The sequence below is a fragment of the Prinia subflava genome, chromosome 6 (genome assembly GCF_021018805.1).
Source record: "Prinia subflava isolate CZ2003 ecotype Zambia chromosome 6, Cam_Psub_1.2, whole genome shotgun sequence".
Classification (NCBI taxonomy): Eukaryota; Metazoa; Chordata; class Aves; order Passeriformes; family Cisticolidae; genus Prinia; species Prinia subflava.
In genome coordinates, this window is record NC_086252.1 from 20,670,460 (window position 1) to 20,692,708 (window position 22,249).

The following is a 22,249-nucleotide window of genomic DNA, read 5'->3' on the forward strand; positions in this document are numbered from 1 at the left end:
AATTCTGTTGATTTAAATTACTTTGTCAGTTTTAAAATCTGCAAGATCAAACCCTACACTTGGCTCACTTCACTGAGAAATTTAAAATGGAATCATGGGATTATTCATGGTCGCTTCCTAGTGCAAGAAAGCAATCCAGTGGATGATTCAGGTCATCCACCATCATTCAATGGAAATTTTGACTCAAACAATAAACTTGCTGTGTTGACTTTACACCATTAATGGGGGGAGAGACTATATAAATATTCTGTGGGTTAAAATTTGCATGTCCTTAAATGTTTTGATTTATTTTAGTTCTGTATAGCTGTGTCTTCTAGGGGAATACTGAATTTTACTATGTAGGAAAGAATTTCTGGTTTTCTGTGATGTTACAGATCTTAATTTCCTTTTAAATAATGAGTAAAATAATTCAGAACAGAATATGGTCCAGGATCAACTCTCCTATCCTGTCCATGCTTTTTAATTTACTGTTTTGCAGACATCTTTGATTTAGGCTAGGACTTTTGTCCTTTGCCAAAAAATCCAACAAAAAAATGTACCTTTCTCAAGTGATTTGACAATATATTATAATTCTTCCTTATCCTTGTGTTATGTGATACTAATTCATTCTTGGGTATAAGATTCATTTTTTCATAATGTGAACATTTTGAGTGGTTGAAGGTAAGGTAGTTCATGTTCTTCACAGTGGCAGCGGTTTCATCTGAGATACTGAAATATAGTGTAACTTACTTGTAACATACGAACTTAGTGACACTTAACAGGAAAACTAGAATGCCTTTGGGACCCCTTAAGGTGATGTCAACTTGGATTTGTTTCTCTAGGATTAATAATTTTTAAAGAATTAAGGAGGCTACTCTTGGCTAGGCAGATACTGAGGTTCATTGCTAACAATGCCTTGAGGCCTCATGATAAAATGAGGAGGTCTCCAACGTGAGGCAAATTTCTGTGGACAGTTGCCACAAATCTATCTCACATTGGAAAAGCTCTCATAATCTCCTGTTAAAACATTTGTTTATGTAAAGAGGTATCCTTAGTCAGCCCCTGGAGCATTGGTTGTTCCTCAGTATAGTAAAAATAGTATTTATGTCTGATTTATTTATTGCCTTTTCTAAAAGGCAAAAGTTCTTTTAAAAGAAGAAGATTCTGTATTTTTAAACAAGTTCAAGTGAAAGTTGCTATGTGTGCTCTTTGTTTCTACTCCCTGACAATTTGCATATGTTCTTTAATTATCTGTATATAAACAGAATAATATAGATTTTTAAATGTGTTTGTAAATGAAAATTAGCTCAATTAGATGACTGTCCTTTACTAATAGCTTGTACTTACTCAGAGTAGAGAAAAAATCATGTACACTCAAGTTTTCCTATATCTGAAGTATAAAATTGAAAAGATAAGTAGCAGGAAGTAGCTTGATCTGCATGGAACAGGAGCTAGCTAAGAATGATTTGATTTTTCAGGATAATGACAATTTCAACTGTTTCTTAAATTTTATGCTATTAGGCTGTGTACAGAAATTTAAATGCTGTAAAGGCAATAGGGAGAGCACAAAAGGAAGAATCTGGTGGAACCTTCGAAAAACCTGTTACAAGATAGTAGAGCACAACTGGTTTGAATCATTCATTGTCTTCATGATCCTTCTCAGCAGTGGTGCTCTGGTAAGTAGAGCTAGCACCCATAGAAACAGTACCTATAAAAATGTTCTATCAAAGTTAATGTTATAACACGTGTAATCATTAAGAATAAACACAAAGTTGTCTTTGAAAAGAACTTGGAATTAAATTCCCAGAATATTTTGGGTATTACATTTAATTTACATTACATTAAAATTCTGATGAATTCAAGGTGATGTGTGTGTTTATGAAAAGGATTATGCTAAAAATCTTGTTTAAGAAATTATAAAAATCATGAAAAAGGAAATGTATGCATGAAAAAATTATTCTACTTCAAATAAAAATTGTCCTCAAAAGTAGATACTGAATTCATCACGTTCTGAGTTAATTTTTTGCTACAGTTTTAGTTGCAGTATTTCTGGACTGTTACATAAGAATCCTTGAATTTCTTTATACTGTTCTTAGTGACATTTAGTGCTTCACATATTTGGGTTCATTTTGGTTGCTGATTGACATAGGATTTGCTGTATAACGTCTTGGTCTCTGCTCCAAGCACCATGTACTTCCCTTCCTTCTCTGACCTTGGTGTGTGCAGGGTAGTTTCTCTCATGTTTTTCCTTCAGTACTCGTTCTGGCATGCAGTGTTTTGTCCTTAAATATGTTTTCCCAGAGGCACTATCAGCTTCATTGTTGTGCTTGGCTGTTTCCTGTGTGGGATCGATTGTGGAGCTGGCACAAAGCAGTCCCCCGGTCTCTTCTCACAGTGGCTGCATCTACAGCCTCCCACTACTAAAACCTTGCCATCAGCACCTACGACTGAAATTCACTAGAGATCATTAACATAATATTGGTCTCGTTTGTTAATTGAAGTTGATGTGATAATGAGGCTGCCTTCTGACAGAACCTGGCTGGGCTTTTCAGGCTGAAAAATTGTAATTCTGTGTTGACTATTATTGCAATTTCTAAAAACGTTTTTGACAACCTCAGACTTGATATTGTAATTCCAATTTCATACAATAATAAAACTAAAATGCAGGAAGAAGGTAATTGTAATTTCTGTTACTTTGGTTTTTCAAGGTAAAACATCTAGAGCTGAATGATTTTGCTGTTTTCCTTTTGTTCTGGCTTAATTTGTAATTTTCAAGGACTTTTCAATAGCTGATTCTATGTAACCCGTTCTTTACAGGCTTTTGAAGATATATATATTGAACAGCGCAAGACTATAAAAATCGTGCTGGACTATGCTGATAAAATCTTTACTTACATCTTTATTCTGGAAATGGTGCTAAAATGGGTGGCCTATGGTTTTCAGACTTACTTCACTAATGCTTGGTGCTGGCTGGACTTCCTGATTGTTGATGTAAGTACCATGCTTTCTAAGCAGTCTGTTTCTGTTGTTTAGGGAGGTCATTTTGTGTAACTTCAGTCTGATAGAGATACATGCAGTGAATAATATAAATTTGGTTTAAAAACCAGAAAATTACATACTGTTGAACAAGATCCTGCTGCAATTGTCCAGTGTGTAACTAAATCTGCCTTTGTGTTGTCATTGACACCATGTGTTCTGTGTTTTACTGTGTGGGGTCCTAGCTGGTGAGGGAGCAGGGTTTACTGGTTTGACTTCAGTCTGCTGGATGTGGCAACAGAGAGCGAGGAGGATGCAGACATAAGGAAAGGAAGGGAAATTTAAGTGAGCACATGGAGTAGGACATTTGGTTCTGGGCTTAATGAGGCACTGACAAAGAACTGCAGGGGAGAATTTTTTTTCAACAATAACATTAAAAACTAGTGTTGATATTGCACTCCAAAGAAACTAAATTAGTGACATTGCATTTGCATTTAAATGAGTTCTTTCTTTTTGTGAAGATGTTCAACAAATGGACAAAAGAAAACTCTGTTGATTGGTTGGTATCTGAAATCTTGGGCAGAATCTAGGACATAAGCTACTACTAGAATTCAAACTTACCTAAGGCTCTTTTTAAAGTACATTTTTTGGAGGGAAAGGCACAAGTGGTATTTGTTATTTGTCTTCCTCATTTACCTGTGCTTCTCTTTTCAGTGAATCCCCATTCTTAGCAAGTGGACTAACTCAGTGACATGAGATAAAATGTGATACAGCTTTTCTGGGATATGCATTTTCCTGCTTTTTACTTTCATGCCTCTCCATTTCTTCTGTTGTGAACTCCCGGTCTATACTTACACCAAGTATAAAGTCAGCATATATCCCAGAACAGATGTACTGACCTGTAGGGAACTTAGCAAGTATAAGGGTCCTCCCCTAAGATTAAATTTTCCAAAACAAGATAACCTCAGCACACAAAAGGAAAAAAAGTTGAGACTGTCTCTGAGTAAGGCAGAATGTATAATTTTTGTATATTTGCTGTCTTTGTGGATACTATAGAATTCTAATTTTTCTTTATTATAACTTAAGTGGTAGGTGAAAAATTATGACAGCTTTATAATTGATAGGAAATCAGCAGCAATCATCTAGATAGATTCTGTCACCTTTGCATAAAATTGTTGATACCATGTTTTAGACACTTTTCATATTATGAATAACCAGACAGTATGTTTCCAGAACCTTGTGATACTTAAATTTGGATTTTTTTCCCATTACAATGGTCATTGGTAAAAAAGAAAGAAAACTAAACAGAAACAAATAAATAAATCTAATACTATTTAAGGAGTATTCACAATTAGTGTCTCTGTATGAGCCTGTACTGGGAAAAGTTGATCTTGAATTGAGTTTTAAGAGCAATTCTTCTGATTAGGCATAGCATACATCCATGTGGATAGGTATGGGCTCTTCATTTTTCAGTGGTTTCAGTGCTTTCATGTAGCCATCTTAATCTTTTGTTTAGAGTATCTACATTTCGTGGCCCTATAGCAGCAGATTTTGTAACAATTCATGTAAGGAGACACCATTGGAGGTGTTCAATTAGCTCTTAACCTCAAGATTAGATTAGACAGCTCAGGCTGATATGAGTGGAGTATGCCTTACTTAGCCATCAATTTCCAGTGTTTGACCTCCTGTATTGTAAACCCACTCCTTCCCACCCCTAAAGTCATGGTGGTCTGCTTAGTTTATTCTGACATTATTGCCAGACATACTTGTTATTGTTTTCAGCCAGTAACAAGGAATTTTAATTCTTTCTCTTCCTGCTGCCGTTTTATCTGCTGGTTTAGCATGTGGGTGCTGCCCTCAACTGCTTAAATAGATCTTTGTTTTATCTTTCTGTCCTATGCCTTTATCCAGCTAAACATTGAACAATTTGCCATACCAGCACCAATCAAGTTAAATTATCACCGTGAGACATTTTACAGAATCTTTTCAGTCGAACTCTTCTGCACCTATCAGCCTACACTCTCCAGCTGTTCCCTGTTTGGGAAAGAACTTACAGTATACAGAGAGAAGTTCTTACCCATTGTGATGTTTACAGCTATTTCAGCAACAGATAATAAGATCTGAAACCAATAAAAAATGCTTTTTTTTGCTCAGCTTTCCATGTGCAAGTAAAAATGGTATCACAGAAAAGAGCAAAGATGGGATTGTACAGTATTTGGCAGCTTGCTTGAGCTACCCTTAGAGGAAGGAAATCTGCAGAAGACTTCCTCATGTAAATACAACAGGAGACAGGAAGAGGGAGAGGGAGGCTCACTGAGGACAAAAGTCATTGACTTTTGTTGGAAAATAGCAGGAGAATCAACTTCTGAGGTCTTAATCCAGCTGTACTGAAGGTTTCAAGAGTTCTTGTGGATTTCTTTCTTCCACAAAAGTAATAATGTTAAAAGGCAAACTCTCAAGGCACATTAATTGTCCAAAATACAAACCATTTTAAAAATTCAGCTTATGATAACAATGTGCTGCTTTTCTGCAATTATACTGTTTAGTAGTTACAAGAACAGAAAGTTGAAATAAGGGTGAGGTTGGGATTCTGTCTCATGTGCATCATTGCAGGGTGTTTTGTAATATTTCCCACTCTTTTTTAGCAGTACACCTTTTGAATTTTCTAATTTTATATTTAAAATTTATATTCTTATATGTAGAAGTGAGTTTATAGCTGGTATCACAGGTTGTCCAAACCACAATCAAACACACGGAGGGAGAGGAAATTTTTTTTTTAAATAAAGATGCACACACACACATATCCACAGATAGTCTTATGGATTAAGGTATGTTTTGTTCAAACTGTTCTGAAATTTACATGCAATATTAGACTAATTTTTTCCTTTTCCTTTTCCTTTTCCCTGAAAGACGAGGGACCTTATGAAATTTTTTCTCGATATCCAGATCAAAATTTTACCCCTCAAGGCGTTTATATTTTGAAGCCACTTTAAAAAGAAAAGTACTTTTGTTCTGTTTTGTTTTCCTCTAGGTCTCGTTGGTTAGTTTAGTAGCTACTGCCCTTGGCTTCTCAGAATTTGGTGCAATTAAATCCCTCCGAACATTAAGAGCTTTGAGACCTCTAAGAGCTTTGTCACGCTTTGAAGGCATGAGGGTAAGGAAAAAAAAAGGAAATAATGTGTAAAATAAATCCTTAAAAATATGCCAAATTATAAAATCATGGAAGAAGACTAATTGCATGTCTTTTAACAAGGCCAACAGTAGCATAATGCATGTCATATTACCAACTGTTTGGTAATATGACATGCATTATTCCTTTTCTATTTGCATTACTTCAGTCTAATATAATGTTTTACATTAAATTATCTTCTAGATTTTTTAAAAAATAACCCTTTTTTTTTTTTTTTTTTTCTGTGTTTATTGACTAGGTGGTTGTGAATGCTCTTACTGGAGCAATCCCTTCCATTATGAATGTACTTCTGGTTTGTCTTACGTTCTGGCTAATTTTCAGCATTATGGGAGTAAATTTGTTTGCTGGCAAGTTCTATCACTGTGTTAACACCACAAATGATAAGGTGTTCACACCACAGGAAGTCAGCAATAAAAGCATGTGTGAAAATATGAATAGGACTACTGGAGAAGTTCGGTGGAAAAATGTGAAAGTAAACTTTGATAATGTTGCAATTGGTTATCTTTCTCTGCTTCAAGTGGTAAGTGCATAAATTTTCTAGCTTTAATTTTAGTAGAAGTATCATTTAATTCCATTATTTTCAGTGTTACTTTAAAATAAATGAATGGATATGGATTTGACTTTATAGTCAATTCTGTTTTGTTCATTCAGTTTTGTTCTGTTGAGCTAATTGTTGCTTATGGTAAAGATGTGATACATTCTCCGGTCATTTTGGGAGAGGAGAAGTATCTGATATTTACCTAATGGATATAAAGTTGCTTGGCACCCAACTGCTAGTACTTTTCAAGTGCTACAGAAATACAGTATATAGTTAAAATATCTGGTTAAAAACTGCAGCTAGGTTTCATTTTCTTTTATTTTTTTTATCTTTTAAGGCACATTGACTAATACTCTTGCCATGGTTGTCATAGATACCTTCTAGGACTTACCTGATCTTCAGACAAGAAGAGAGCTACATTTCTAGGCAGGAGCCTTTGTTTAGAGCAAGTGTCTGTAACTGCCAATAAGACAAACATATATTCATAATCAGGTTCATCTGACAAATTGCTTTTGGGGATTATTTGTACTCATAAGCAGTCGGTAATTAGGGTGTTTTTAAAAATTTCCAACAAGTGGAGTTTAGTAGTTCGTATTGTGCTAGCAGGCTACCCTCTGATTGCTTCAGGGAGTAACAGTAGCTCTTGCTAAACAGTACTGGCAATTGCATAAATGACCAGCTTAGAGAGTGCTATTAGCATTTGTATCATGTCTTGCACCTACAGTTCACCTGTGTAATGGTTGCAATAAACATATCATTCACAACTTTCATATCCTCAGTATCAACCAGAGCAAGTTTGCTGAGGGCCCTCTAGAGGGATAAGAAATTTGTTGGATGGCTGTGTTGAAAGACTTACTGTCAGTGCCTTAGTGTCCAAGAGGAAACCAGTTCCAAGTGGTGCTCTCAAGGATTTGCTCTAGGACCAGTACTGTCCAACAGCTCCACCAAAGACATCGATAACGGAATTGAGATGACACCAAGCTGAGCTTTGTGGTAGGCTTAGAGGGGATGCCACCTGAGGGACTTCACCCAGCTGAAGGTTGAACTCCATGAACATCACACAGGTCACACATGCAAGGTCCTGCACCTGGTTCAGGGCAGTCCCTAGTATCAGTACAGACTGGAAAACAAATGGATTGAGGTCACTCCCACAGATGTGGTCTTGGAATACTGGTGGAAAAAAATTTGACATGAGCCTGCAATGTGCGCTTGCATGTAATTGCACAGGATTTGGGTGCAAAGTCAGTCATATCCTGGGCTGGCCAGCAAGAAGTGTGGCCAACAGATAGAGAGGTGATTCTCCCTATGCACTCCATTCTCATGAGACCTGATCAGAACAAGAGGATGTGGACCTCTTAGAGGTCCAGAAGACAGCCAAGGAAAAGATCAGAGGACTGGAACAATTTTCCTTTGAAGAAATGCTGAAAGAGTTGGGGTTGTTCAGCCTGGAGAAGAGAAGGCTCCAGGGAGACTATATATAGTGTTCTTCCAGTGTTTAAAGAGGACTTGTAAGAAAGACTGAGGGAAATTTTTTCCCCAGGGCCTGTAGTGACAAGACGAATGGCAATGTTTTTTAATTGAAAAAAGATAGGTTCATATTGGATATAAGGAAGATTTACTTATTTTTTTAGTCATAATGCATTGAGACATTCAGGTTGCCCAGAGAATGTGGATGGCCCATCATTGGAAATTTTTGATGTAGTGAAAGATGTCCCTGCCCGTGGCAGAGGGTTTAAACTAGATAATTTCTGAAGGTCACTTGCAAGCCAAACCATTCTGTGATTCCATTATTTTCTTAAGATTTCAGGGGACGACTTACTTACCTTTTAGAGTTTCTTCTAGGACTATTTCTTTATTCTTTCTGAACAATGCCAATAGATGATGGCTAATTTTTTTTCGTGGAGAAGTCCTCCAGGTTTTAGTAGTCAGAAAGTTAGCACTGAAAGCCTTATTATAACACCTTGAGGAGAACCAAGCAGTGTTTGGGAATAGCTGGTGTTGACACTGTGTGCTGCACTCAGGGCAGAGGAATGGTGCCGTTCAGATTGGTTCCATCAATAATGCAGTTACAGGGATGCCAGAGAGCTGGAATGTGCAGGGGAGGTCCTGGAGGAGCGGATCCAGGCTGGGTTCTGCTCAGGAAGGTGCACAGAGCTGCGTGTGGTCCGTGGCCCACCGTGGCCCCCGTGGACACCATGGCATGCGGTGGACACTGTGGCACACACTGGAAGGATGGATGAGCTTCTGAACCCTTGGGCAGCTTCACTCAGTCTCTTCTTGGAGCTCCTGCTTTCTGCTGCATTTGAACTAGATGCCATCCCAGTGCAGCTGGACTAGCTGGTGGTGTAGGTTCCCTGTATCCTGCCATCAGGGACTTGGCCTTGCTGGGATGCCAAACAGCACAGTGCCTCTCCTCTCCTGTTGAGGTAGTGCTTTTCAGGTGGCAACCAGCACATCACATTTCCCTGGGACATAAATTGCTGTCTATCTGGTATGGTGATACTGATTGCAACTCATCACACAGAGAGTTTATATGAATTTCCATGGAGATTAGTATGTATTCACTATTTTAAGTATTAGGGGGAAATATTCCACAGTAATGAACTTCCTGCGTATGCTTCACTTGTAACTCTCCAGACTTTTAATATTCTCTTTATTGTTATGAATAGAAATACCTTGCAGAATACAGTTCTATTTAGAATGTTCTCAGAACTGGAGCTTTGATGGAAAATATTAACTCTTTTTTTTAGGCAACATTTAAAGGATGGATGGAGATTATGTATGCTGCAGTTGATTCTACAGAAGTGAGTGCAATATAAAATCTACTGAGTAAAAGAAAATTTCTGAGGGAAAACAAAAGTAAGATTGATGTAACACTTCTTGAATGGCAGTTGAAATGAAGTAAAATATAAAAAATTAAATGTAAAGCCCTGATGAATTTCCTATATAAATCTATGCCCACAAAGTGCTTACGTTTTTAACAGGTAAAAAAAGTATGGCTGTAGAGCTACACTAACTTATTATTAATTTAATAATTCTTCTGTAAAAATCCAAACTAATCACATGCAGTTTCCTATTAATTTATGTCTGAGATTGTACAGGTCAGGAAATAAGTTTTTCCTGTGTCTTCAGAATTAACCCAAATAGTCAAGAGGCATCACTGCAAAAGCTAATCCAGAGCTGTAGACTCTGATGACATCAAAAACCAAATTTGCTAAATTTTGCCTATTTTTCTTTTAATCTTGATATTTGTTTGGATCTCTCCTGAATCCAACTCTTGATTCACATATAGTCTATAGGAACTGAATTGCTTTTGAGATTTGTGTATTTCTGTCAAATTTAGTAGGACCTGCATGAAATGTCAAATGTCATCAAAGAGAACGGAGAGGGAAGGAATGGCAAGTCCTGCAATATGTGCAATTATAGAAACCTGTATTAAATAGCTTTTCAAGTTCAAATATAAGGCAAGTGTAGTGTATGCTCCAAAGGAGTTGGGTTTACCCCCTTGTACAGTTGGGTTTAACCCCTCTCCATCTGGATGCAACTTCTCTTCCTGCTCGGGAATCTTTCATTTGTTTTACCTGTTATTTGTGATGCTTTGCTGTTTTTCTGTGTTACATAGGCAGGGAAACAGCCTCAGTATGAAGACAACCTGTACATGTACCTTTACTTTGTGGCCTTTATTGTCTTTGGATCGTTTTTCACCCTAAACCTATTCATTGGTGTCATCATAGACAACTTCAACCAACAAAAAAAGAAGATAAGTGCCACATGCTTCATTTTCACAATACTTCATTGTTACTGAGCATTCAGCAAATGTATGTAGGGATAAATAAGAGTTTCTGAAATTTCTCACAGTAACAGAAAGAAAAAAAGAATTCAGGTTTTAAGATTTTTGTTTATTCAAAATAATGAAATAACAGTCCTTTCTTTTTAAGACATTTGAAGTAATTTAAACTTAGACTGAGTGTCTGAGTGTTCTCCATATCCCTGTACAGCCCAATGATTTGTTGTCCATCAGAAAGTTAGGTCTTTTTTTTTTCTTAACCTTACAGTGCTGTGACCAAGCTATGTGAAAGTACAGATGATTCAAGCAAATAAAAAGCAGGAAAGAAGAGAATATGCAAAACTATAAATGTCAAAAATTATAAGGAGATAACATGTGGCAGTATTGTGAAGGCCTCAATTACAGACACTAATACAGACAAGCTGAAAATGCTGCTATGTATTGTAAGATGAGAGGGTTCGGAAAATGTCTTGAGTTAGTGAATTTGCAAGAAAAAGAAGATGGGTGTCATTTGAAAATATGTATGTTTTCTTTTCAACATAAGCTGTTCCTATTATTTAAATGGGCACAGGATTGTGTCAAGAGCTCTAGGAACATTTAAATAGATGAAAATGCAGGCTATGATGGCAAATTAAACGGTGCTTGCTATTTAAACCATAAATGGTGGCATCTTCGTCCTTTGAGATACATACACCTTCCTTGGAGTAACCTTCAGGGGCATCCAGTAGTTAGCAGGAAGGTGGTCCATTTCTCATCCTTGGAGACCAAGGCTATATGCAATATTATTGGCATTTTTGTCAGTTGCTATGTACAAGGTGACTTTACTCATTAGTGAGGTAATTATAAGGTTTATTAAGTTCACTTGGCAGATACTGTCTACTGGAATCATCATGACTCAGAAGGCAGATAAGGGTTCCTGCTAAAGGGCTTTTTCTGGCAGTGTGGTAAACACCCCCCTGTACATTTGAAGCTGTTGTAAGTCACCAAGGAAGTAAAATACTGGATGTGCGACTAGGCTGGGGAAAATTCTATCTGTGCAGTATTCTTCAGTTTTATGTAGCAAATTAGCAAGCATTAGCTGTCTATCTTTTGAATTTATAGGTGTACCTGTGTTCCTAGAAATGTGCAAATCAAACAGTTCATGGCTATCCAGCAGTATTTTTCTTGTCTTTGTTCTTTCTTGATATCACTGACATTTGGGCATGTTGGGATATGAATGGAAAAAGACCTCATGTTGCAATATACTATCTCTGTGTGGTTAAACTGTGCTTCTCTATGGTTCCTGTGTGGATCCTACTTTCAGTATTTAGTTCCATGAGGGAGGCAATGTTCTACTGCCAATTTCCTAACTGTTCCTTAAGGATGTCTTGCCTTGAGGCCTATATTCTCCTTAGGGACAGTACACTGAGACAAGGATGGCTTGTTCACTCGTGGTAGCCATTACATCAGTGAGACAGCAGAAGAAATCTCACCCAGTCTCACTTTCCTTATGCCTTTTTGTTTTTATTATTTATTTCCCACTGAGTGAAATCTTCCAACAGTCACAGCACATTTCCACCATAATTATTAAATCAACTTCTTGTTTTTCTTCCAAAAGTCTTATTCTCCACGAAGTTAATTTTACTTGAATATTTGGTTTATGAGGAGAGTTTGTTAAAGACAGTCTCTTTTGACTTCTAAGTCTTCATGTCAATATATAGCCACAGCTGAAAGTTAAACACACCTTCATTCAGACTTATCATTACTTTGTTTATGAGATTGATGCTACGTTTGACAAATTCTCAGAACAACGGTAGGACAAAGTCACAGAATCACCCCTGGCTCTGAAGTTCATTTACGAATGTCACTGCTTTGATATCGTGCACACCTGGAATGTAATTACAAACAAATGCATGAAAGGAAGAAAAGAAGTTACTTGTCAGTATAAATTGTATTTCTGAGGAGAGTTTCCGTATGTGTATTGTACATACCAATCTAGAAATCCTTCTATTCGAACAAGAAACACCAGAGTAAGGCCATGCTTCTGATGATCTTGGTACAGTGTAGGGGGATGATCAAGCTACATATACGCTGTTCATGTATCATCTGAACTGGGATACCTATACTCAAATGCTAAAATGCACATCCTGAAAAGTAAAATCAGTAATTTCTTTCTCCTTGTATGTTTTACCTGAAGGCATATCTGCTCACAGTGTATCTTTGCACCTTTGAAGCTTTTTTATTTCTGGTAGATTGATTTACAATGTGGAGTTTATGATGCTAGATTTATAAGTGTCTATGAAATGTATATTTCACAAGTTTGGTTTTTTTTGTATTTATTTAACTGAATTAATCAAGTATGTATTTTTTAATAAGAAATAGATAGAAGCTGTGGGGATTTTCTTTGTTCCTTAATTTCTTTCATTTTTCCTTCAAGATTCATCAAATATTTTAACAATCTTGGAAATAGTCATTATGTTTTGGTTTTGGTAACAATGTATAAGGATGAATAAAGGGTTCATTAAAATCATGTTCTGCAATGCTGTGAATTAATGCATGTAAAGGCTTGACTGTAATCAGATTTGGGGTTTCTCTTATTAATTTACCTTGGAGGTCAAGACATTTTCATGACAGAAGAACAAAAGAAATACTACAATGCAATGAAGAAGCTGGGATCCAAGAAACCACAAAAACCTATACCTCGACCAGTGGTAAGAATTGTGCTATTCTTATATCATCTGTGTTTGAGGAGAAATCACAGCAGTACCTTAATTATAATCAAATTCTTCATTTAACTCTAAAATGGTTTCAGCCTTATTCAAATTATCCCTTCATTCTGAATTGAAATGTACATACACCTGTTCTGTGGGAAAGATCTCTCATATTATGCCTGAAGAAGAAGAGAATCAAAAATGGGAAGAAATATAGGCTTGTTGGGTTTTGAGGGGAAAACTTTGAACTGGCAAATAAGTTACTGTACTGTGGTTTCCTTAGATTTTTGTGCCTTTTGCTTGTTACATTTTGGGAGAGGAAGAATGAAATGGGAGGGAGGAAACAGATGTTTATTACATGAAAAGACTATAACCTTTTCTTTTTTCTCCCCTCAGAACAAATTGCAAGGTCTGGTGTTTGACATTGTAACACAGCAACTATTTGACATCACTGTTATGGTTCTAATCTGTCTTAACATGGTAACAATGATGATAGAAACAGATGACCAGACTGAACTGATGCAAAGTATTTTATATTGGATTAACTTGGTCTTTGTTGTCCTTTTCACTGGTGAATGTGTCTTCAAAATATTTTCACTCCGTTATTATTACTTCACCATTGGCTGGAATATTTTTGATTTTGTGGTTGTTATTCTTTCAATAATAGGTAAGAAATTCTTATGTTCAAAATGAAATATAGTTATATGTGTATTTAATGCTTTATCTGTGTCAAATTGTGCAAATTAGAGGAGTTACTTAATTTTAATTTCTCTTGCTTATTTAGGAAATAAAAAGCATACCTGAGAGTGCTAACTTCCTTAATAATTCTATACCAGATGTAATACTTTTAGGTTTGGGGTTATTTTCTAGAAGTGTGGGGAAAAAATTCTAAAATTATCCATAGCAGACAAAATTTATCTCCAATTATATTTTCCACTAATTCCTCAACTAGAGTTGGGGGGAGCTGTTTATACTTTTTTGTGGAAAATGTAATCTGTGTTAAAAAGTTACTCTCTTAATTTATTTTTGTGTTTCACAGGTATGTTTCTAGCTGAGGTGATTGAAAAGTACTTTGTGTCACCCACTTTGTTCAGAGTTGTACGACTTGCCAGAATTGGTCGAATCCTGCGCCTCATCAAAGGCGCCAAGGGGATCCGCACGCTGCTTTTTGCTTTGATGATGTCTCTTCCTGCTTTGTTCAACATTGGGCTGCTGCTCTTCCTGGTCATGTTCATCTACGCCATATTTGGCATGTCCAACTTTGCCTATGTCAAGAGGGAAGATGGGATTGACGACATGTTCAACTTTGAAACGTTTGGCAACAGCATGATCTGCCTGTTTCAGATCACCACGTCCGCTGGCTGGAATAGTTTGCTCAACCCAATCCTCAACAGAGGGGAGCCAGACTGTGACCCTAACAAGGCTCATCCGGGGAGCTCTGTGAAAGGTGACTGTGGCAACCCTTCTGTTGGGATTTTCTTCTTTGTCAGCTACATTATCATATCCTTTCTGGTGGTGGTGAACATGTACATCGCTGTGATTTTGGAGAACTTCAGTGTTGCTACTGAAGAAAGCGCTGAACCCTTGGGCGAGGATGACTTTGAGATGTTCTATGAGGTTTGGGAAAAATACGATCCTGATGCAACACAATTCATACAATATAGCAAATTGTCTGATTTTGCAGCTTCTCTAGAGCCTCCTCTTAATATACCAAAACCAAACAAAGTCCAGCTTATTGCAATGGATCTACCTGTGGTGAGCGGTGACAGAATTCACTGCCTTGACATCTTGTTTGCTTTCACAAAGCGTGTCTTGGGGGAAAGTGAGGAGATGGACGCCCTCAGAATACAGATGGAAGATCGGTTCATGGCATCCAATCCCTCTAAAGCTTCCTATGAACCAATTACAACTACATTGAAACGAAAACAGGAAGAAATTTCTGCCACTATCATTCAGCGTGCTTACAGACGTCATCTTCTAAGACAATCAGTAAAGAAGCTTTCATTTATGTATCAGAAAGATGGGGGTGATCAGCTTATCAAAAAAGATATGATCGTTGGTAAGCTGAGTGAAAACTCATCTCCAGAGAAAATGGATATGTCTGCATCCACCACAGCTCCGCCTTCTTATGATAGTGTAACAAAACCAGAAAAAGAAAAATATGAAGATGACAAATCAGAAAAGGAGGACAAAGGAAAAGACAGAAGAGGAAAGAAAAAGTAAAAGGCAGAGATTATCCATAATGAATGTTCGCAAGCTTGAAAATATGATGTTTTTGTCAGTAGCACTCTTACTGGAGTATTATGCCAAAATTATAAGTTTTTATGTATTTACCCACTGCTGCAGTCAGTGCCTGTCCAAGACAATGATCCTTCACTAGTAAACTCTTGGTCTGTAGTAGGGAAACAAACTTGCAGAGCAATAGTTTTGATTATCAGCTGTTACTAATGAGAGGAGACAAAATTTCTACTTGGACTATTGGAACCCTTAATGGGTCCTAATAAGCCTCTACTTTTGTGGAATAAGTGTGTCCACTGTGAACATTTCATCTCCTATCTGTGTTCCATGTGTGCCAGTTCTTTTTCATGATCTTGTTTGCTTTAATAACATACTGCTTTATTAATTCTGCTGTGCTGAGAAAACAAAATCTAAATACTCTTTATTTAGGTAAACACTAAATAATACTCTTATGTGCAGAGGAATGCAAATGTCAGGAATACGTAATTATGGCATCATTATATGAACATAGTTCTCTTCTAAATGCCACTTCTAAATGCAAAAACAACAAGAAATGCAAACAAAAACAACAAGATTGCAGATTATCGAATCTCAGGATGTAGATCAAAGAAGCAGCAAACTAAAAAAAAAAACAAAGTGCAGATAGAGAATTTGTCAGTAAATCAAACAAGGGAATAATTCCCACAGAAAAGAGGTTGGTAACTTAGTCTTTTAAGTTTAATATATTTATTTTTATTACCTTTTACTAGTTCTTAATTTATTGTACTGTCCATTTCAGATACAATGGTTTAAATAGATGATGCTACATAGAGCTACTGTTTGGAAAATAGTGAAACTATGAAAAAAATTACTTTCAGACTACAAGATAGCTCATAATTCCTGAAACATTAAAGCAATGATTTTCACAGAAAAGCTACAAATGCCAAATTCTGCCTATGGGAAATTATAATTTTTTAAAAGTGTGGTATGTTTTTACCCTGTGATAGCTTGAGTAACTTCCATACTTTATTCCAAAGTTTGTTGCTACACTTCTTATTTCTCATGAGTATATCCCTCTTAGGAAAATAATCAAAGCTATGGGAATAAGTTGATAGCAGTGTACATTTGGGGACAAATACTACCTTAATATATACCTCAGATTTAAATTTCCTGCTTTGGAAGGATGGATCATAGAAACACAAAATATGTACATGAGAGAGGTGGTTTTGACACCCCCTTGGCAATTTAATCAGGTTCCCACTGTAATGTAACCTTTTGTAGAGAGCTGAGATGACCAGAAAGATGACCTGAAATCAGCTTTGTCCTGCACTGGGGTTTAGGTGATGCTTTTTTGCATTCAGGCTGACACTATACATGTAAGTAAAATACCCTCTGTTATTTAATCAGTTGTTTTACACAGTGGTAACTTTTTGAACAAAGAGACAATGACCTAATTACTGTATATGTGTCAAATAGGTACCATATTAAGTTAGCTTACAACATTTTAATAGATATTATGATATATTCTATGATACTTCAAATAATTGGAAGCTCTAACTGATGCATGCTTGCTGCTATTATTCCACAGCTGTTAAAATTTAGCATGGGAAGAGATGTGAGTGGTAAAAGAAAAACTGTTTGACAAGACCATCATTCCTCATACCAGTAAGCAATGGTTTGCTGCTATTAAAGATTTTGTTTTATGTTAAAATCCGCAAATATGCAGTAAAGTACTGGACTATACAGGACAAATGGATGGCTTAAAATATGAGTGGGACTAGAAGAAAATTATAACATATATTGATTATTTTTAAAGTATCTTTATTTTATAAAATTTTATACATACTATAAGAAATTACAAATATTTTCCTGTTGTTGTTAATTTTTATTGCTGTCTTTGACGCTTTACTGTTCAGAAACCTAAGATACAAAGTGAAATTGAAAATTTCTGCAAATTGCTTTCAACAGCTTTTACTAAGGAATAATTTAAAAGCAAATGGACAGTACAGGTTTTTTTCTGATCCATAGGTAGACCTTTTTATCTGAAACAAGACAGAGGATCTTTCTTTGTTATCATCCTGTCTGTTGATTTTCAGGTAATCTTAGTCATGGAAGCATTGCTTTTTCCCCAAAGTTAATCTCATAGTGTCTTCTTTGCTTATTGGTGCACACTGCAGTAGAAACACTTTAAATATAATTTGTTATTCAAAAATCTTCCTTCATGAGGATGAATAGTGAGCTTGTGCAATGGGCAGTGAAACACTTTGCATTTCTTACAAAAGAATTAGAATATTGATGGGCTCCTGCTTTAATAGAAATTATTGGCTCATAGTGTACTGATGAACTGCATGCAGGAAGTTGTTTTACCAAAAATGACTATATCGCTAACAACCTAAAAGAATAAAGATAACCTTTTTATGTAATTATTTTAGTCTTTGTCTTTTATTGTATGAAGTTTATAAAGATTAGCAAGGTTGCTAAAATTAAGGGGGAGCCACTTCAGCAGTGAGGTGATTTAGACATCTAGATCACTTGTTGCTTCATGACTTAGATCAGTATCAACTTGTCACCATCAAGATAAAATGAAATGCTGATGTTGTCCTCACCAGAGGAGATTTTCTAGAATTCAAAAGAACCCCTCACATTTCAACTATGTGTCTTCTTGTCAAATTTTTGAGTTGCCCAGGAAGAGATCCAGTGATACTCTCTGTTGGGCAAGTCCAATGCAGGATGGCTCCACAGCTGCTCCTGTAGACACTGCTCGCTCTGGGATAGGTGACCTGGGATCTGTCACAATAACGCCATGGGAGCATGACAGAGTTGCTTTAATCCCTTTGCCTCTAAAAGCCCGTGCTTGCCGAGAGCAGGGAAGAAGAGCTGTTGGAGGTTTTAGTGGCCATGTCACAGCTGTCCTCGGGAGCTGATGCCTTCGCTGAGGCTCTCGGGCGTGGTCTCTGGCAAGAGGTTGCTTCACACAGGTGGCGGGATAAGGGACGTGGTGTGTGCATTGGACCTGGGCATGGGGTAATTAATCCTTTTCTTCTTTCTTTTTTTGTATTCTCATTTCTTTTGTGAAGAGTAGCTTCTGTACACTTGGGCCAATATGACTAACAGGAAAATACCCTGTGGTTTGAAGGACAATGTGCATGTTTTTAGTAACTGCACGTGATTTTAATTAGTACACATGTTTTTTTCAATCCAGAATTGCTAGAGTTTTCATATTGTAGTTGCTAACAATAATTATGTATTAATGTAATGTAAATACTTTTTAAAATATTAGTTATATTCTTAAATTTCTATTTAAAGAATAAAGTCAGGGCTGGGCAGCTGTGTCATTAACTTGAAAATTCTATGTGGAATAAGCATAAAATATGTATGTAATAATTTTTGTACCAATCTGGTAGTGGACAGAAATATATAAAGTCATTTATAAAGTCATTTTATCCTATAAAATCTCTATTATTTTTAAAATTATGACTATTAAACCAATAATCCAGCTGGAATCAGTCCATTTTTAATATCTCACATCCAATATCTTAGACCTTTACAAAAAAAGTAATGTATTTTTGGATTCTGAGTGTATATATTTGAATAACTTTGGATACTTCTATGTTTCTTTGAAATTATTCCAGTATACCTTGAAGGTAAAAAGCTTATAGAAAACACAGTTGATTTGCAGACTTCCTCCTTAACCTGCAGGTATAAAAGAAATCTGTGTTTTAGTTTTAATATAAGACTGTTTTCAGGTAATGGGTCAGTCATATATCATTATGCAAAACCTTAAGTAAAATTCCTAGAGCAGTAGTACACTGCATCCTCTTATTGTCCCAGCTCACAGAGAAGGAAAAATTAATAACAAAAGCTCCCTTAAAATAGCCTAAGAAATGGGCTTTCTTTAGTCTCTCTTAGTTACCCAGGAATGTAGGTGTATTTTACTTTGTGAAGGTGTCATCAGCCTCCAGCTCCCCTCCCCACCCTCTAAAAAAGCCCCCTGTACTCCAAACCTGTACAGGAACATAAAAGTGGAGCATTTCTGGGATTTTTCAAATCCTGGCCTGGGTCAACCCTGTAACAAAACTCCTATTTCACTTCTAAGGACAAGACGGTCCTGCATCCATCATGCGAAATCACTTGTGAAAATGACAAAGGGAGAGATAGCCGGGGGAATGGGTGGGTGTTGCTCACTGGCTCGTTCTCCTGAAGAGGCCTTGCACATGTTCTGGGCTGGCTGCTGTTCTCAAGCAGGAATAACTGCGGCTGCGGGCGGTGGGAGCCTCTCCCGGCTGCTGGCGCGGCTGTTCCCGGGCTGCCCCGGCAGAGGGCACGGGGCGGGCACCACGGGCAGCACCAGCAGACACAGGCTGCAGCCACCGCACCGGGACAGCTCGGCCGCAGCGAATGGACAGAGCGCTTGTTAAAACCTCGTAATTCCTCTGGCTGGGTAAAGCTAGGTTCGTTGTCGATACTGTTGGGACTGAAACAGCAGCTTCTTGGATTTCAGTTCTGTACCCTGTAGGACATGGGGACCTATATCCAGACCTGATACCACGTTGGCTTAGAACTGCCATGATCATCAGGGCTTGCTAAACTACAGCTGAAGGGTTTTGATGAAACGGGGAATTCCTCAAAGAGCTTTAGGTTTACTTTTCTTAAGAGGTATTATTCATCTAATCCCCCATTGCAGAACTGAAACAGCCCCAGCCCTCTAGAAGAATCATGTATGAAAGTGTCTGTGTTGTTTGCATGGCAAGCAGTGATACATATATATATATATATATATATAACATATATAATGAGGTATTATTAAAAACGCACGGGATTTTTTGGGACAGAGAAAATCCTTACGATATTCATTGTATATATTCAGAAAGGCTTATTTAGCTCATATATTTAGTATATATTCAGAAAGGCTTATTTAGCTCAGTAAGGCATTAGGAGATATAATCTGAAATCTCTGCAGTGTAGAATATTTAATGTCTCACAAACCTCTGCATTAGCAACATCTTTTTCGGCGGGGGATGGTACCATTTCTTTCATTTGCAGAGCACAACTAGGTTTTGTCTTTGTGATACAGCATGCAGGCCCTGTCACTCAGCATATTTATTTTTCCTCACTGATTAGTAGGAGCTGTTGCACAGTGGAAAGAGACATATTCTACTGCTTGCCTTAAAAAAAAGACACTGCAGTGTAACCCAAGCAAAGTAAACTGCGGCACATTTTCATCCCTCTGGAGAGGGAAAATTGCATGCTGAAGCACACATGATGTCTGCTGCAAGAAAAGCTTTTGATGAAAATAAGGAATGATGCTTCATAAACAATTTATAACAATCAAACCCTGCAGTTCCAGACATGCTCTGCACTTCCATTTTCTATTGTCTTAAAAGCATGTTACATTCTCTTTAACAGCAATCTTGATAAAAATCTTTGTGGAATGTTAGAGCTGATTAAAAACAGCACAATCTATTTTTCAAAAAAAATGTGTGTCTGAAATGGGATGTAATAGACTGTTTTCATTTCCAAAGTAGTAAGTATCTGTAACAGTCATGTTTAAAAATGGTCGGAGAATTACATGCTGTATTGCTATTTGCAATATTGCTTTATAAAAAAGTCATGCTTGCAGATACCATAGCAACCCATCATGTGGTACTTCTTGATTGCCAAGCTGTATAGTAGCTTTAAGTTCATATTCTGTAGCCATACTTGCATTGAAATCTTTATATAGTGTTTAGGAAAAATTGCAGCTGCATCCACAACATAATACAAACTGAACTAGGCCAGTAGTGGTCTCAAATTCATGGTCTCAGGCAGGCAAAATACTGACATTTTCTCTCCAATAATTAACATTGTGAATACAATTTCTCTTGTCTTAACTTCTTCATGGCCGTGGTGGTTGTCAAATGTGGTCTTACAATGATTGCTGCAGCATTGCTGCAAATTCTAGTAAATTTATTTATACAGATGGAAAGCAGCTGCTCATGCTCTAACTGTGTAACATTGGAAACTGGATGTGATTTATGTGATGCCGAACAGGAGGGCAGATAAATACAGGCTCCTGATAGCCTCTGTCTGGAATTGCATGTACATCCAAGGAAAAAAATTTCAGATTTATGCTAAAGAGCTCTGTGAATTCACCAGCTTTACCACTCTTGCTTTCTCATTTATTTGAAAACAGTTACTTGAAATTTCATTTATCTATACTGCACCAATCTTTTAGAATTCTGTTATTTTTATATAAATATTAGAAGAACAAGGAAAGGAAAATGTTTGGTGTGAAAAGAGTAACCAATGACATATGAAGACAATGTAATACAGTGTTGACATGATTTTTCTGCTTGTATTTCAGGATTTAGACTTTTTTTTCCCAGTTAAATTCTACTACATATAAGGAGAGCATCCAACAGGAAATTTCAAAAGCTACATAGAAGAAGTGACAGGGAAAGAAATTGCAGTGCTGGTATTACCGACAGGTTATAAATATAAAGTCTTTTGCAGAAGTTAATTGGAAACTGATGAACTCTGAAAATCAAAGATTGTGCCACAGAACATGGAGTAAGAAAAAGCTGCAGCAGAGTATGATTAGAAATTATTGTCTTACACATGGAACTGTTTTACTTTTGTGACCAGAGAGAATGCTTCATACTAAAAGCTAGGATCAAAAAATACATATCATTTAATATCCAAAACCCATCTATGTCCATGTACTCTATTTATTCACATCTATTACTATATAAATGTGTTTAATAATTTTAAAGTTTAAAAATTCTCAAAATTTTCTTAAGAAAAAAAAGAGAAAAGACGTTACAGGAAGGCCTGTGGGTTCAACCTTTATGTATTACTTGGTACCTGTTCACATTCCAGCTTCCCTTTCCCTG

At 36.7% G+C, this 22,249-nt stretch overlaps 1 protein-coding gene across 2 annotated transcripts in view; it reads left to right on the forward strand.

The window, feature by feature from the left end:
- The window catches only part of LOC134552179 (sodium channel protein type 2 subunit alpha-like), a 66,478-nt gene extending 48,475 nt beyond the window's left edge, over positions 1-18,003 (forward strand). Inside the window, exons 19-27 of one of the 2 annotated variants that reach the window (XM_063400573.1) lie at positions 1,501-1,655; positions 2,797-2,970; positions 5,987-6,109; positions 6,384-6,665; positions 9,434-9,487; positions 10,306-10,443; positions 13,056-13,160; positions 13,557-13,827; positions 14,200-18,003. In XM_063400573.1, the coding sequence (XP_063256643.1) occupies positions 1,501-1,655; positions 2,797-2,970; positions 5,987-6,109; positions 6,384-6,665; positions 9,434-9,487; positions 10,306-10,443; positions 13,056-13,160; positions 13,557-13,827; positions 14,200-15,383 (2,486 nt within the window). In that variant the 3' untranslated portion in view covers positions 15,384-18,003. The remainder of the gene's footprint in view (positions 1-1,500; positions 1,656-2,796; positions 2,971-5,986; positions 6,110-6,383; positions 6,666-9,433; positions 9,488-10,305; positions 10,444-13,055; positions 13,161-13,556; positions 13,828-14,199) is intronic. The other variant, XM_063400572.1, reaches the window with a different exon arrangement.
- Positions 18,004-22,249: the final 4,246 nt, after the last annotated feature.